The sequence below is a fragment of the Zea mays genome, chromosome 9 (assembly GCF_902167145.1).
Source record: "Zea mays cultivar B73 chromosome 9, Zm-B73-REFERENCE-NAM-5.0, whole genome shotgun sequence".
In the NCBI taxonomy this organism is placed as follows: Eukaryota; Viridiplantae; Streptophyta; class Magnoliopsida; order Poales; family Poaceae; genus Zea; species Zea mays.
Window position 1 is genome coordinate 37,791,141 of NC_050104.1, and position 17,927 is coordinate 37,809,067.

General features: G+C 43.5%; 1 protein-coding gene across 1 annotated transcript; it reads left to right on the forward strand.

The window, feature by feature from the left end:
- Nucleotides 1-381: 381 nt before the first annotated feature.
- Nucleotides 382-16,788, forward strand: LOC103639888 (uncharacterized). Its single transcript, XM_008662573.3, has 2 exons — nucleotides 382-567; nucleotides 15,991-16,788. The coding sequence occupies exons 1-2, from the start codon at nucleotides 382-384 to the stop codon at nucleotides 16,516-16,518; spliced, it is 714 nt and encodes a 237-aa protein (XP_008660795.1). The 3' UTR covers nucleotides 16,519-16,788.
- The last annotated feature ends 1,139 nt before the right edge of the window (nucleotides 16,789-17,927 follow it).

Here is a 17,927-nt window from a genome sequence, read left to right on the forward strand (position 1 = left end):
CCGGCGGCCGCACGAATCGGAATGCAACGCGAACCCCACGATTTGAACGGAACGGTTCAGATTTTATTATGCCCGATTCACTGAGATCCACCCGATCGGATCCGACGGCTACGGTTTACGCACGCGAAAGGGTATTCGGCGTTCTAATCCTGACCGTTCATCCACGAATCAACGGCCCAGGTGCCTCCCCCAATACCCACGTCGAGCTACGGTGGCACCGCCCAGGGCACATGGCGGACCATCGCCGGAGCACAGCGTGCGCCCGATTTGAGGCCCCGTAACCAAATTCCCTGCTTCTACTCTATCCCCATGAGTTAGCGAATGCAAGGGCAGCGTTAATACCTTAATTCGATGTGCTGAACGCCCTGTCCACGGCGCGGCATGGATTTCGGTCATGGCGACAGCGTCCGCCGCGACGGACGAGGGCGAATCCGGCCGGGTTTGTTTGAGCGCGAGAAGAAAGCTGGGACAAGGGAAAGGGTCGCGGCGGTCTCCTTATATGGGGGTAGGGCATGGAGGATAGGCCGGAGCATACCAGACTACTCCGAGGTTCACGGCGGGTTTATGGTGAGCTTGAGATTGTGGCCGAGACCTGGGCATGGACGCGGAGTCCGGGAGCCGTTGCAACGAACCGGAAGTCCCGGCCGAGGGGTTGCGCGAGCGATCCGGTTTGAGGGGATAGAGCTGACGAGGGCTTGAATCCATCATCCAACGAGCGAGGCCGAGGCAGCGGATCTCGCCCGCCATTTACGCATTTGGTTTGGGAGGATGAAGAAGATGGTGGAGCTGACCAGTGGGTCCCAACGAACAGCGACGCACGCGCAAACGGCAGGAGTAGACAGAGGCTGTGCAGTGGGCTCCACGCGACGGTGTCTGGTAAGCAAGCGCGCGCGGATGGGCAGCGCAGTGGGGTAAGTGGGCCGAATTGGCGCCCGGTGGCCCAATTAGGGTTTTACTCCTTTTCTTTTTTTATATATTTCTTATTTTCTTTTCTTTTGAATCTCAAGTTTGAATTTGATTCTTGTTATGAGGTTCAACTTTGAGTCAATTATACAAATTCAAATCTTAATGTGGAAGTAATATATTCTTTATATATATATTTTTATACCATTTTAATCACATAGTATTTCCTTTCTTCTTTTCCAAACTCTATAATTTCTTTTAGGATTTAAGTTCCCCATTTGGATATTTAACATATTTCTTTTCACATTACTGTAATATTGTCACAAAAATGCACATAAGAGAAAATATCCCAGCATGATGCATGTTTTTTTTTTGTGTCCTTTGTTATTTATTATTATTTTCTCTTGTGTAAGTGAGATGTACACATGAAATAATAAATAGAGATAGCACACATATCTATAGGGTAATATAATTTCTCTTTCTAGATTTTTCTTACAAAGTGGGTATTACAAATCCTACCCCCTTAAAAATAATCTCGTCCTCGAGATTTGTAAGGAAAGGGATGTAAAAAAAATATTTATTTATAGTTTAGCGTTTAACTTCTAAATTAGTTTAAGAATAAGAAGTTTCATGTTAATTAGAAAGTGATTATGAAAGCATGGGTATCTATATGTATAGTCATTTTATTACAAAAGATGGGTATGTTAGGGCAAGAATAGCCTAGGGTAAGAAAGTTTATGGTGAGAAAGAACTCCATGTTAAGTGGTAATGCATCTGAAGATTGAGTTTGACTTCTCTCCTCCCTTGATGAGGTTGGTCTTTTCTCCTCCGATCTTGGTCCCATTGATTCGCGGTGAGTGCATATCATCGAGGTTGGGGCATATGGTTAGGATAGATATGGATGAGATAGACTACATGATGTTGGTCAAAAGTTTGGATAGTCCGATTATGTAATTCATCATGACTCTACTGGTTGAGTTAGATCTATTAGGATGACATAAAATCTTTTCAAGATAAGATGAATCCACTAAGGTAATAGAGTATTTTTTTAAGATAAGATGGATCTATTAAGCTTAATATATTTTAGTGGGGGATAATCTAAGTTGGCTAGTTATTTTATTAACATTTTTTTACTATATGTATATACAGATGTAATTGTGGACATTACTCCACAACTCATCGCACTCAATCAAAGATCCAAATCAAACAAGTATCACAAGAACAAGCATTTCAAGCATATAGATACAAAAAAATAGTTTTGTTTTTTTCCTAAGAGTAGGTCTCCTGTTCCTAAAGTCACTTTAGGCACAGGATTTCAAAGTGTGAAATCCACATTTGTCTTTAGAATGAAAAGGTAAGAATAATCAGAGTAAAGCGGAAATAGATGAGAAAAGATTAAGATAAGTTTAGAAAGGATCAGAGTAGCAAAGATAAGTAGATATTGGTTGTCCAGTTCTATCTAGGTTTCGTCCTACAGTCAACATTCCTCTGATACCACTTCTGTCACACCCGGGTTTTAGGGGACCAAAGCCCGGGCGCGAACATAATCACCAGGTGTGCTGGGACCAAGTCTCACACATATGATGAATCATGGCACAGGATCGAATGTCACATCTTTACTACATAATAGGAGTTCTATACAAAATAAATAAATAATTACATTATAAGGAGACAATGGTCCAGCAACCCCAAAGTTGACTGGGAGACGACGACCTAGACCTCTCACGAACACATCACGACATCCTCCAAGCGCCTCATCCTGTGGTACCTGTTCTTGACCTGTGGGGGGGTGTGAGACAGCAAGAGTGAGCTCACATACGTTCATCGCTCAACAAGTTGTGGGGAATAATGTGCATGAACTCGCCAAAGGTGGGAGCTCACGTGAAGTGTAAGGCTTACCAAAGAGAATGGTTAGAGCTGAGCATTGCTTTTAAAGTTGGTCAAAATTTTATTAGCAATTACTAAGTATAAATAAATACCAGCCCAATTAAGTAGTAGAACAAAAGTAACAACCTCACCTGCGATGCAATGCATATGACAAATTGAGTTTAAGTTCCATAATTTAATCATGTGAGGGTCCGAGCTGCTCATGACCGTGAGCACGGCTAGTATACCAGTTTTACACTCTGCAGAGGTGGCGCATCTTTACCCACAAGTCATGTTACCCATCTGCCAAGGGATCGCGACTTCCCATACACCTCTACCGAGGAGGCGAGGCAGGGTAACACTACGAGGCCTTTACAAAGTTCCACTAGCTTCAGAAAACCCGCTACAGTTTATAGGAAGCTCCAATGCAGGAATTCCCTTGCAGGACCGCCATCGCAGCAAAAATCCTCCCGAGGGCCTCCCTACACTGACCACTCCCCTACTGCCCTTGCCCTTTCGGGTAAGGTAGTCCTCCACTAGCTTTCCTAATTAATCAGCCAAGGGCATCCCATTATACCCTTGTGGTAGCACTGTTTTCCCGGGTGGTCGCTCCATGTTCCAATTAAAATAATGATCTTATCATGAATGATAAATAACAACGGATAACAAAAGTATAATCATGAGTAATGTATCTTCATACCCAAAACCACATAAAGCACTAGCAAGTACTACCCAAAAAGTTCAGTGGTAACAAGGTATAAAGATAATCAAACTAGTGTAACCTATTGGGTCCCATCAAAATTAACCTATGCAGATCATTATGATTAATTAGAACATGGCTGGGTAAAAAGAGGTGATCAAGGGCACAACTTGCCTGGGACTTGAGATTCCAGGTACCAACTTGCTCTTCAGATGACACGTGTCCTCACTGCTAAACGTAGTAATATAAACAAACAGTGTATAGGCAAAGTTAACATTACACCAAACATATATGCAAAACACATATTAATAATCTACATATTGAAATAAGATCATAGGAACAGGAATCATTAATTTTGGAGTTATATATTTCAAGTTATGAATTTCTGTAGCTTTTATGTATTTAATACAAGATTAAGTATTAGATAAATTTAAATGAGCCTTACATGCCAAAACAGAGGCACTAAGTGATAGATAATAAAATTACAAAAATTTAGAAAGTGGAATGGATCAATTTGGACTAAAAATGGATTTTCTATGGATTAAACAAGTTCTAGGATTATTTTTACACATAAAAATCTATTTTCTAAATTATTTTATAAGTTTTCTCACTGTCTGGACTAGGCCCCAATTCCCAGAAAGCGCAGGGACTAACGTGAAAGAATTCCCAAGACTCATCGCCATGCCCTGTGGACGGCGGGTTCATAACACAAAACCCCAGGGACTCTTTAGTAAAATCACACGGCCGAAGCGGTATGGTGTGATATGGGCCGTTGGATCCGAGATCGAGCGCCCCGATTAGATCCGGCGGCCGCACGAATCGGAATGCAACGCGAACCCCACGATTTGAAAGGAACGGTTCAGATTTTATTATGCCCGATTCACTGAGATCCACCCGATCGGATCCGACGGCTACGGTTTACGCACGCGAAAGGGTATTCGGCGTTCTAATCCTGACCGTTCATCCACGAATCAACGGCCCAGGTGCCTCCCCCAATACCCACGTCGAGCTACGGTGGCGCCGCCCAGGGCACATGGCGGACCATCGCCGGAGCACAGCGCGCGCCCGATTTGAGGCCCCGTAACCAAATTCCCTGCTTCTACTCTATCCCCATGAGTTAGCGAATGCAAGGGCAGCGTTAATACCTTAATTCGATGTGCTGAACGCCCTGTCCACGGCGCGGCATGGATTTCGGTCATGGCGACAGCGTCCGCCGCGACGGACGAGGGCGAATCCGGCCGGGTTTGTTTGAGCGCGAGAAGAAAGCTGGGACAAGGGAAAGGGTCGCGGCGGTCTCCTTATATGGGGGTAGGGCATGGAGGATAGGCCGGAGCATACCAGACCACTCCGAGGTTCACGGCGGGTTTATGGTGAGCTTGAGATTGTGGCCGAGACCTGGGCATGGACGCGGAGTCCGGGAGCCGTTGCAACGAACCGGAAGTCCTGGCCGAGGGGTTGCGCGAGCGATCCGGTTTGAGGGGATAGAGCTGACGAGGGCTTGAATCCATCATCCAACGAGCGAGGCCGAGGCAGCGGATCTCGCCCGCCATTTACGCATTTGGTTTGGGAGGATGAAGAAGATGGTGGAGCTGACCAGTGGGTCCCAACGAACAGCGACGCACGTGCAAACGGCAGGAGTAGACAGAGGCTGTGCAGTGGGCTCCACGCGACGGTGTCTGGTAAGCAAGCGCGCGCGGATGGGCAGCGCAGTGGGGTAAGTGGGCCGAATTGGCGCCTGGTGGCCCAATTAGGGTTTTACTCCTTTTCTTTTTTTTATATATTTCTTATTTTCTTTTCGTTTGAATCTCAAGTTTGAATTTGATTCTTGTTATGAGGTTCAACTTTGAGTCAATTATACAAATTCAAATCTTAATGTGGAAGTAATATATTCTTTATATATATATTTTTATACCATTTTTAATCACATAGTATTTCCTTTCTTCTTTTCCAAACTCTATAATTTCTTTTAGGATTTAATTTCCCCATTTGGATATTTAACATATTTCTTTTCACATTACTGTAATATTGTCACAAAAATGCACATAAGAGAAAATATCCCAGCATGATGCATGTTTTTTTTGTGTCCTTTGTTATTTATTATTATTTTCTCTTGTGTAAGTGAGATGTACACATGAAATAATAAATAGAGATAACACACATATCTATAGGGTAATATAATTTCTCTTTCTAGATTTTTCTTACAAAGTGGGTATTACAAGCGTGGTATAGCTTAATTGGTCGAGTCAACGAGCATCACAAGCATGCGAGAGTGCTGAAACATGGACAAGGAGGGTGAGGGCGGACCTAAGAGCGGCTGGTCACGGTGGGGTGACACACGGTGGCGCAGACGGCCGATTTGGTGGAAGCAAGAAATTCTCCGGCTATGGTGGCTAATCGACGACGAGGGTTGGTGCTCTGGCTTCGTAACAATCTAGTGGAGCTAGTTGTGCACTAAATTTATAGTATCCGTGAGCGGTGGCTCCGAATTTGGAAGAGGGAAGCTGGCGGCCGAAGAGACGGGTGAGTCACAGGTGCGAACTTCCGTGGCGTTCACCGGGCAAAAGGTTACAACTGTCACTTGGTTATCCTACACAACCCGTGACGACATGGTAGAATAGCTTAAGGCGTGTCGTGACCGAGGTAAGTGGAGGCACAACGACAACGGTCGAGCGGCCACGTCGCCGGTGCAAGTGGGTACGATGAAGCCGGCTCAATCCATTCCCCCTTCGATCTTTTTGCGTCCTCGGTAATATCCTACCCGAGCTGAGCATGAATCGTGGCAGACAGCACGGATCGCAGCACGGAGATCTCTGGCGGCGAAGTTCATTGAATCTGATCTTGTTCAGTTACTGTACCATCGCGAACACCCATCAGTGCGTCTGCCAGAGCAAGTTAGATGGCTTTGTTCTCCAATTTCTATACAACAACCCATTAATCCATCTGCAGCAAAGTTGCTCTCCTATAAACCAGCTTTGGTTTTGTTATAGAAACCTTAATCAAACATCCAATGCATCTTACTCAAAATTGCTCTCACAGTTTGTCCCAGTTCACTGTCAGTCATAATTCAGCTTCAGGGTTGACTGAGAGCCTGACTTTAAGCCCATTTATCTCCCATTTTCATACAGCATCAATGCTTAGTCTCTTAATCAAAATTGTACCCCTAACATAGCTCTATAAGTTTGATGTATTGACCTAGAGCAAAACCTTCATGGATTAAGAAATACAAGGCCCCAAACTTGGCCTAATTACACTGATTTTTCCGAGTTAACAACATAGATGCTCTTGAGGCTTTTTGCAATTAAGTCCAATTTGTTCCACATTACTTGAAAAATCCTCCAATGTAAAAGTTACTTAGTTTTTGATATTCTACCACTTCTCTATATACACTTTGGTCCAAAAGTGTATATAAACTGAAATCACCATATAGGGCACAAATTAGGGTTTCTAGGGTTCCATTTAGGGTTTTGGAGGTACTTTAGGGTCTTTGTGCCACTCAAATCCATCACACTTAATCTCTTGTCAACATTTCCAACAACTTTTGAGGTAATACTCAATTTGGCCTCACATTCACCCCTATACCCCAAACCCAGGGTTAAGTACCCTACTCTAGGGTTCAGAACACTTCAAATCACCACATCACACTGATTTTGAAGTTTTACCTAGTGGATGCATTCTAAGTATAACAAACATAATGACATGTCAATGCATATGATGCCATGCTCAAGTTTTTGTTTTGGTAACACCAGGGGTGTTACATCCTTCCCCCCATAAAAGAATCTCGTCCCGAGATTTAAGGTCGTAGGGTAAGTAATGGAAAAGGAAACACGTCACAACTTTATTTCCTTATTTATCTTACAGAGCAGGGGGTGGTATGGGGCTTGTTCCAGCTTTACAATAAAATATACAAATCTTACAGGTTACATGAAGCTAAAAACCTAGGAAAATTTTTCTCTAAGAAATCTTGAGTTTCCCGGGTAGCTTCGTCTTCAGTGTTGGTTCCATTGTACCTTATAGAACTTGAGAGTCCTTTTTCGAGTGATTCTGTCCTTTTGATCTAGAACTCGAATGGGATGTTCCGCATAAGTCAAGTCTGGTTCCAAAGTAACATCCACCACATCTATGGTTCGATCAGGAATCCGAAGGCATTTCTTTAACTAGGATACATGGAACACATTATGCACCGCAAATAATGATTCGGGTAGTTGAAGTCTGTACGCCACTGGTCTGCATTGTTCAAGAATGGGAAATGGGCCAATATATCGGGGTGCCAACTTTCCTTTTACCCCGAACTGGTTAACACCCTTCATCGGTGATACTTTCAGGTATACATAATCGTTAACTTGAAAGACCAAAGGTCGGCGTCGCTTGTCCGCATAGTTTTTCTGTCGAGCTTGAGCTTCTTTCAAGTTGTGTCTTTTCCGTTGAACTTTTTCCTCCGTTTCTTTAACCAAGTCAGGCCTGAAAAACCATCGTTCTCCCGGTTCAGACCAATTTAAGGGTGTTCGGCATCGTCGTCCGTACAGTGCTTCAAACGGTGCCATCTTAATGCTTTCTTGATAGCTATTATTATAAGAAAATTCTGCCAATGGTAGACAATCATCCCATTTCTGTGGAAATTACAGGACACATGCTCGTAGCATATCTTCAAGTATCTGATTTACTCTCTCAGTTTGCCCACTTGTCTGAGGATGATAAGCCGAACTGTGGAGTAATTTAGTACCCAAGGATTTGTGCAACTCCTCCCAAAACTTGGATACAAATTGTGGTCCCCAGTCCGACACTATCATCTCTGGGATTCCATGTAAACTGAGAATACGAGCCACATATATCTGAGCATAAGTAATGACCGGGTAATATGTTTTGACTGGTAGAAAATGAGTTGTCTTTGTAAGCCGGTCAATTATGACCCAGATAGAGTCAAATCCTGTAGTTGTCCTAGGTAATCCCACAATGAAATCCATACTAATATCTTCCCATTTCTAGGTTGGGATTGGTAGAGATTGCAATGGTCCAGCAGCCTTCATATATATCGCTTTGACCCGTCTGCAAGTGTCACACTTTGCCACATAACGTGCGATTTCAATCTTCATTTTAGTCCACCAATAATGTTGCTTCACGTCTTGATACATCTTAGTGCTTCTAGGATGAATGGAATATCGACTAAGATGAGCTTTGTCCAAGATTTGTTGGCGGCCTTCAACATCTTTTGGCACTACTATGCAATCTTTAAACCATATTACTCCCTGATAATCTTTCCGGAAGCAATTTGACTTGTCGGCCTTCATTTTCTCATGAATATACTTCATACCCTTATCTGTTCTTTGAGCATCAATAATTCTTTGTAGAAGAACTGACTCAAGCTTCAAATTCGTCAAAGTTCCTTTTTGCACTATCCCTAGATTTAACTTCTCCATTTCTTGACATAAAGTGGTGTCAGGTGTTCTTATTGTAAGACAATGACAAGAAGCCTTGCGACTTAAAGCATCTGCCACCACATTAGCTTTTCCTGGGTGATAATGAATTTCCAAGTCATAATCTATGATTAGCTCAAGCCACCTTCTTTGTCTCATGTTTAGTTCTGACTGGGTAAAGATATACTTCAAACTTTTGAGATCCGTGTACAAATCACATATATTCCCCAACAGATAATGATGCCAAATCTTAAGGGCATGAACCACTGCAGCTAGTTCTAGATCATGAGTTGGATAATGTTCTTCATGCCGGCGCAACTGCCTTGAAGCATAGGTATCACTCATCCTTCTTCCATCAAGACACATCCAAGTCCACTGCCTGACGCATCACAATACACATCAAAAGGCTTTTCAATATCCGGTTGAGCTAAAACCGGTGTAGTGGTCAACAACACTTTCATTTGCTCAAAGGCTTCGTTGCATTTCGAGGACCAATCAAACTTAGTATCATTCTTCAATAACCCAATAATGGGTTTAACAATTTTGGGGGAAGTCCAGAATAAATCTGCGGTAATAACCAGCCAGTCAAAGGAAACTCCGAACTTGATGTACTGTAGTAGGTGAGTTCCATTCCAGAATATCCTTGACTTTGCTGGGATCAACCACAATCCCTTTTGCAGACAAAACATGTCCAAGAAACTGGATTTCCTCCAACCAGAACGCACATTTGCTGAATTTGGCATACAGTTGATGTCCCCTTAAGCGCGTTAACACGATCCACAGGTGTTTTGCATGCTCCTTCTCATTCTTAGAATAGATCAGAATATCGTTAATAAAGACCACCACAAACTTGTCTAACTCGGGCATGAATATCGAATTCATCAAGTAGGTGAAGTGGGCTGGAGCATTGGTTAATCCAAAAGACATGACCAAATATTCAAATAATCCATACCGCGTGGTGAATGCGGTCTTGGGTATATCCTCGGGTCGAATACGGACCTGATGATAGCTCGATCTGAGATCAATTTTAGAAAACACTCTCAGGCTCCAGTGAGTTGATCAAATAAAATATCAATCCGAGGGAGAGGATACTTGTTCTTGATAGTGACTTCATTGAGGGGTCTATAGTCCACGCACATTCGAAGAGTTTGATCCTTCTTCTTAACGAAGATTGCTGGACAACCCCACGGCGATGAACTTGGCCTAATGAACCCTTTCTCCAACAAGTCTTGTAGTTGTGTCTTGAGTTCTGCCAGTTCATTAGGTGGCATACGGTACGATCTTCTGGAAATAGGAGTCGTACCGAGCTTCAACTCGATCACAAATTCCACATCCCTTTCCAAAGGCAATCCGGGCAAGTCTTCGGGAAATACATCTAGAAATTCACATACAACAGGAACATCCTTGAGTTCTTGTACTATGGCCTCAAAAACATGTCCAGATGCTTTGATTGGGACAGTTATAGGGATGGACAATTGGACTTCTTCATGACCATAACTCAATTTAATGGTCCTTTGGTCCGCATTGATGATTGCCTTATTCTGGGCTAACAAGTTCATTCCCAGAATCACATCTATATCTTGTCCATTTATAACAATAATGTTGGTAGGGAATTCTCGTCCGGCCAAGGTTACGGGTACATGGAAGACTACTTCCTTTGTAAATATCTGACCCCCAGGTGAGTGGATAACAAATCCCTCCCTTGATTCAGTGCTAAGTATGCAATGCTTATCCACAAAAGTCTTGATCATAATGGTATGTGATGCACCAGAATCAAAAAGGATAACTGCTGGGTGGTTGGCAACGAGGAACGTACCCATCATCACCGGTTCGCCTTCTGGTGTAGTAGCCACCTGGGTATAATAGACTCGCCCAGTTTTCTTCAGATTTTTGCTCGCTCGTGGATTCGTCGGGTTTCCCTTTCCTTGATTTGTGTTCTCGAAAGTCTGTGGAAAGTTGGATTTGTTCTGCTTCGGGTAGGGGTAGTCTTTGATGAAATGTCTGGACTTGCCACAACTGAAGCAACAACTCGAGGAACTGGAAAGGGCAGGGAAACGAGCGCCAGGGGCACTCGGCTGATTTGTCTAGGCGGGGGCAGGAGTGGGACGAATGAACATGGGTTGTCTGAAGGGATATGTTGGCGGACGAGGAGAAGAATGATTGGAATTGAAAGGTCAGATTACTAACCTTGTCCTCTTTTTAGGTCCCTGAGTTGATCTTTCACCCGCATATCCTTTTGACTTTCCTTGCCTGCATTTTTGGCTTCAACTGACAGTGTTGTGCTGACAGCCCTGCTATATGTAAGGTCCAGACACGTAGCCATCTTACGCTGGAGTCTATCATTTAGTCCCCTCATGAAGCAATTCTTCTTTTTCAAGTTTGTGTCCACTTGATCGATGGCGTATTGGGAGAGATGATTAAATTTGTTGAGATACTGCATCACAGAATCTCCCCCTTGCTTCAAACGTATGAATTCTTCCAGCCTCATCTGTAGCACTCCTTCCAGAACATAAAGTTCCCTAAATGCTAGTTTGAACTCTTCCCACGTGAGCTGGTGTCCCATAGGTTGAAAGGAGGAAAAGTTTGCCCACTAGGTGCTGGCGGGGCCTCTTAATTGTTGAGCGACAAATATGGGCTTCCATATCTCAGTGCATCGGATGAGCCTAAACTTTTGTTCCATCACTCGCACCCATTCATCAGTTTCCAAGGGTTCCTCCGCCTTGACAAAGAGTGGTGGACGGGTCTCGGAGAGCTCCAGATATGTGGTGTCTCATGGTCCCTGAGGTTGACCTCTTCCTCCGTGTTGTTGAAATTGATTTCCCACCATTTCACGCAGGAAGCACGTGTTGTTGGTGGTAGCGTTGACCAAGGCAGCGATAGCCTCGGCCAGGGTAGGAGGTACAGGTGGTGGATTGGGAGTGTCCTCCCCGCTGCAGGATGTACCCACCCCATCATGAGCACGAGTTCGCGATGACATCTGAGGAAGAAAACATCCTGAATTATTACATGCCAACACACCACCTTTATTACATTGCGGAACAGTAATGATTACACATACTCAGTATACAACTCAAGCTTCCTTATTTATGATACATAAGTACATTACTTAAACTATACTACTCTAATCCTCTTCATCCTTAGCTGCTCCACTGCCCGCTTCAGGAGACCGTTCATCTGCAAGGTTCATGGAAGGAGGGGCCCCAAAAAGGTCTAGCTCCCCATAAGATCCTCAATTTGCTGTTCCAGATGGTCCAGCTCCCATTGCTACAACTTCTGGTGGCACGTTCGGGTGCAACTGATCATACAACACATGCACCTCTTCATGTAGGGTGTTGCAGTACGCTTGCAGGTTTTCCAGGGATGCGCTAAGTTCTGCTACTCGAGCTAGAGCTTTGGCTTCACAATCCCAAGCGAAAGAGCGTGAGTTTACGACCCATTCAATGGCCATATCGTGTTTCGTGATTTCTTGCTGCAGGCGAGTAACTTCTGCTGATAGTTCAGCAATGTGGCAGCTATCGCGCGCATGCTCCCTACACCCGTTGCGTAGCTCAGACCTGAGTCGCTCCACTCTGGTCTCCAAATCCCCGATAGGGTTGTTGCTTCCACTGCTGCTTCCTTCATGCCTAGAGGCCAGCTGGTGCCGGGGTACACCATGTGGTCCGGTTGATTTGCGCTGAGTGGTCTTGGTTTGTGCCATATCTCGATAAGAGGGAAAAAATTATTTAGTGTAGTTTAATCATGATGCATGCATAACCTAATAATCATGGGATCAACTTTTCATTGATCCCCTATTTCCTACATATACCTTTTATTTAGCACTCTGTTACCCGACTTTAAAAAGTGACTACTAGAAAGTGGTAAGATAAGAATGAAAGAATATTTTAAGGTAAGTATTTAAAAATTCTTTTGAAGTAATAAGTAATGTTCGAAGAGACAGGCTTCGCTCCGATACCAGCTGTCACAGAACCTCCTAAGGTTTTAGGCCCACCTATAGATGTTCTTGTCCTAAGGACCTCGGACAACCATGTAGATGCGCATAATCACTCGACAAGTTCGATCATCTGTATCATCATCATATCAGCCAAGAGCGCTTCACCCATCAAGCAGACATTACACACATAATCGGAGTAAGAATAAGGGGAAGGATTACAATAACATAATTTACATTCATATAAAATATAGAGAGAGTACTTATTACAACATCGAGTGTCTGAGTGCATAACTTATTATTACATATCAGGGAGGTAAAACATCCTCCCACCAACAAGTTTACTGATTTTTCTCCTGCTTCGGCACCACCTTCGAGCAGAAACAACAAAACTCAGTTGTTTCATCACCTATAACATTATTTGTTTGAAAACCCTAGGTACGAAGTAAACTTTTGCAGGTATTACCCGACAAAGGAAAAAGACTTCTCAAGGATATGATGGCTTATGTGATTCAAGGTAAAGCTGATCAATAATCAAAGACTCTGTTTGCAGAAAAGCTTACTAACATTGGATCCTTAAAAATCCAGTTTTATTATCAGGTTAAGTCATTACCTGTATCTAGAGTTCTTTCTATCCTAGTTCAGGCACTTAGCATACACTAGCCATCTTTTATCACCCCTTCAGTTCATTGGATTGCTACGTGTAAGTCAGTGACCAAGTCTTCATGTCCGAGAAGTAACGGCGATCCAAATCGATTAATACCCAGCTGGGGATCTCCAACCACACGACATATGTAGCACTTAACCCTTGCATATGTCAACTCGCCACCGGGTTTCTCAAGACCAGAACGGGTTCACGCTAACCGAGAGCACAGATACACCACCGTCCAGCCTCTTGCCACGGAGGGTACATGCTACTCTCGCCATCTCACCACTCCCATTGCATGGTGGCCTTTCTGGTATTGGTCCGACCGAAGCAAAGCTTAAACATGACGAGGCATGTGGCTAGTTAAGAGGTCCTCGATCATCAAGCCTACATCGACACAGACCTTAATTGACTCAGACGGAGACACTACACCGAGACTTCTTGTCGTGCAAGTCACCCGCTCGATCTCGCCTTTATCATTTACAACCCAAAATTTGGTACCTGACAGAGGTACATCTTTTCAGATGTTGAACCCATCATAGCCATGATGGATTCACCATCAAGTCTTTTCTTTGAAAACTTCCCATCCCATATGAAGCATCATCTTTGTTTAAAACAAAACATTTTGTTTTCTAAGGCAAGACTAAGCATCAGAAAACTTTTAAGTAAAATAGGTTTCAAGGAATGGTAATCAGTTCCAAGGAAGGAAATGCAGCAATTGTTTAGCATACAACTCCTATCACCTAATGCATCATCTCAAGTGGTAAAGAGTTTAAACAACAAGGAAAGGGGTGAATGCATCGTGGCTTTCCTTGTGTTGTAGGAGGCACTGGGTCTGTCCCGCAGATGTCAAAATAGAAGTTGATCTCGACAGGTGAATTTCAGCTTGTGGGGCAACTTCTTCTTTGACTACCACTTCTTCTTCGTTTTCTATACATAACAATACATATACATGAATGCTTATGTGATGCTATGAATATGTAGTTATAATAGAAACACACTAAGTTGTATCTTGAATACAACCTTCCTTCATGGTACACACTAGTCACTAGGGTTTCCTGGGTTAGTACTCTATTATTAGGGTTAGGCAATCATACCCTACGAAGCTAGTTATTTAGGTTTGGGATCAAACAATGTCCAAAACATGTTAAACTCTACCCTTATGCTGATAGTTCAGCAATGTGGCAGCAATCGCGCGCACGCTCCCTACACCCATTGCGTAGCTCAGACCTGAGTCGCTCCACTCTGGTCTCCAAATCCCCGATAGGGTCGTTGCTTCCACGGCTGCTTCCTTCATGCCTAGAGGCCAGCTGGTGCCGGGGTACACCATGTGGTCCGGTTGATTTGCGTTGAGTGGTCTTGGTTTGCGCCATATCTCGATAAGAGGGAAAAAATTATTTAGTGTAGTTTAATCATGATGCATGCATAACCTAATAATCATGGGATCAACTTTTCATTGATCCCCTATTTCCTACATATAACTTTTATTTAGCACTCTGTTACCCGACTTTAAAAATTGACTACTAGAAAGTGGTAAGATAAGAATGAAAGAATATTTTAAGGTAAGTATTTAAAAATTCTTTTGAAGAAATAAGTAATGTCCGAAGAGACGGGCTTTGCTTCGATACCAGCTGTCACATAACCTCCCAAGGTATTAGGCCCACCTACAAATATTCTTGTCCTAAGGACCTCGGACAACCATGTAGATGCGCATAATCACTCGACAAGTTCGGTCATCTGTATCATCATCATATCAGCCAAGAGCGCTTCACCCATCAAGTAGACATTACACACATAATCGGAGTAAGAATAAGCGGAAGGATTACAATAACATAATTTACATTCATATAAAATATAGAGAGAGTACTTATTACAACACCGAGTGTCTAAGTGCATAACTTATTATTACATATCAGGGAGGTAAAACATCCTCCCACCAACAAGTTTACTGATTGTTCTCCTGCTTCGGCACCACTTTCGAGCAGAAACAGCAAAACTCGACTATTTCATCACCTATAACATTATTTGTTTGAAAACCCTAGGTACGGAGTATACATTCGCAAGTATTACCCGACAAAGGAAAAAGACTTCTCAAGGATATGCTGGCTTATGTGATTCAAGGTAAAGCTAATCAATAATCAAAGACTTTGTTTGCATAAAAGCTTACTAACATTGGATCCTTAAAAATCCAGTTTTATTATCAAGTTAAGTCATTACCTATATCTAGAGTTCTTTCTATCCTAGTTCAGGCACTTAGCCTACACTAGCCATCTTTTATCACCCCTTCAGTTCATTGGATTGCTACGGATGTGTTTGGTTGCCTGGTCCAACCCACAACCAGGCCCGTTTGGTACAGTGTAGATTTGTTTGGTTGACTGGCCCAGCTCGGCAGCCTGGCTGAGGCGAGCCAGAAACAAATTTGGGCCTGGCTGAGTACAAACGTGAGGTTTCGAGGTTCTCAGTGCGGCCTGGCCCGACTTTGGTTAGGGTTTGCCTCAATTGACGTCTTCTCTCTCGCCTCTCTCGTCGCTCGCAGAACTCGTCGTCGGAGGGCAACTCGGGGTCCGCCGCCGAGGTCGGCTGCGTGGGGGAGGTCGTCAAGCACGAGCGCTTCGCCGATGACTGGTTCTTCCTCATCTGCAAGGGCCAGCAGAGGTTCCGCGTCGCCCGCGTCGTGCGCACCAAGCCCTACCTCGTCGCCGCCGTGCACTGGCTCGAGGACCGCCCGCCCGCCAAGCCCCCGGCACACGAGGAGGACGCCGAGGCGTTGGCCACCGACGTCGAGGCCCTCATGCGGGATGTCATACACATCACCAACCGCCTCAACGGTAAGCCCGAGAAGGAGGTCGAGGACTTGCGCAGGGGCCTGTTCCTCACCCCCTTCTCCTTCTATGTCGGCAACACCTTCGAGGGCGCACCCCGCGAGCAGCAGGCGCTTCTCGAGCTCGAGGACACCGCCGCTAGGCTGCGCAGGGAGCGGGACACGCTGCGCAACACGCTCAACTACCTCACCACCGCCTCCGCCGTCAAGGACGCATTCCCATCCTCGCCGTCTTCGGGGTGAGGTGAGGTCGTCACTTGTCAGCTAGGAATGGATGACGATAAGGGCTCTGTGGTCGAGGCTATAGGATAAAACTTTGTTATCACTCTTCGAAGCCCTTTTTTTCTTGGCATTTTTTCTTATTATATTTTTATGGCTAGGTTCTATCTGCATATGTTAGCATTCTAGCGTGTAAAATTGTATAACATGGTGTGTGTCAACTCAAGAAAATTTGGAGCTGTGATATATAGGTCCTTGATAAGGACGAGAATTTTGCTCTCAGAGAGTGACTCATGCTTCAGCCCCTAAATTGGAGTTGAATCGAAGTTAGTACTTTTAACTCTGACTCTTGGTTTAAACAATTTCCAGTAATCCAGTACTTGTAGAATGTTCTAATGGAGTTTTATTGTTTAGGAAAGTTTGTATGTGAACTGAAGTAGTGATAGTTGCTACTGACCTGCCTTCATCGTAATACCTGCAAATGGTTCAGGATAGCAATTCATAATCATGTGCCTTTATATTGAGGAAGCATGCAACCGATATGAAAGCCTTCTGAGGTTTTGAAAGTTTGCTTTCTATCTGAACCTTTGATTTCAACTTCTTTCAGATGCTTTTTAGACAGTATGTTTTCAGCTTTGCACCACTTCTCTTCATTTTGATGCTCTAGATGAGTCTGCTGTTCTAGACATTTCGCCAAATGCTGAATCTGAGCTTTTAGATTACTTAACAATCTATGTAGTCTCGCCGTGCTTGTAGTTTTATTTAGGTGTTGTTTGAATGCCCTACAACTAATAATTAGTTGGCTAAAAAATGCTAGTGAAATTAGCTAGCTAATAAATAGCTAACTAACTATTAAGTACATATATGTTTTTTTCTGTTTCCTGATTGTGTTTAGTTGTAAAATAGTGTGCTTCTTTTTCTGTTTGCATGCAGATATCTTGTGTTTTTTGTTCAATTACTTCGTGTAGCACCCTTGTTTTGCATTGGAACCTCCAATCAAATAATTGACGGTACTCACTGATGTCATATTAGGCTGTTTCTGTAGATATATTTATTAGGCAAAATATATACTGTTTTTGTTTCTCATATTAGGTTAAAATGTCATATGGATTTCTTCTCAACTTGATAAACATATGGGTGTTAAACAGAAGAAACCCGTATGATTGTTTCTTCTGTTTATGTTTTTTCTCTTCTCTTCTCAAGTTGTATTACTCTCTTCTGTTTATGTTATTTCTCATATTCAAATGATTGTATTCACTACACCACAACCCAAAATCTGCAACTTACTGTCAGTCGCTAAAAGCCCTTTTAGCGTCTTACAATCCATCGCTAAAAACATATGCCGACTACACATATCTGACGCTATAAGTCACTACACGACGGTTGATCTTTAGCGACCCTTATTAGGGACCGACGGTTGGTCACTAAAAGTT

Bases quoted from the DNA above. Each gene is read 5' to 3' on its own strand.
- LOC103639888 (XM_008662573.3), top strand. From the start codon at position 382: ATGGATTTCGGTCATGGCGACAGCGTCCGCCGCGACGGACGAGGGCGA. The intron at 568-15,990 runs GTGAGCTTGAGA...CGTCGCTCGCAG, and splicing joins AGGTTCACGGCGGGTTTATG to AACTCGTCGTCGGAGGGCAA.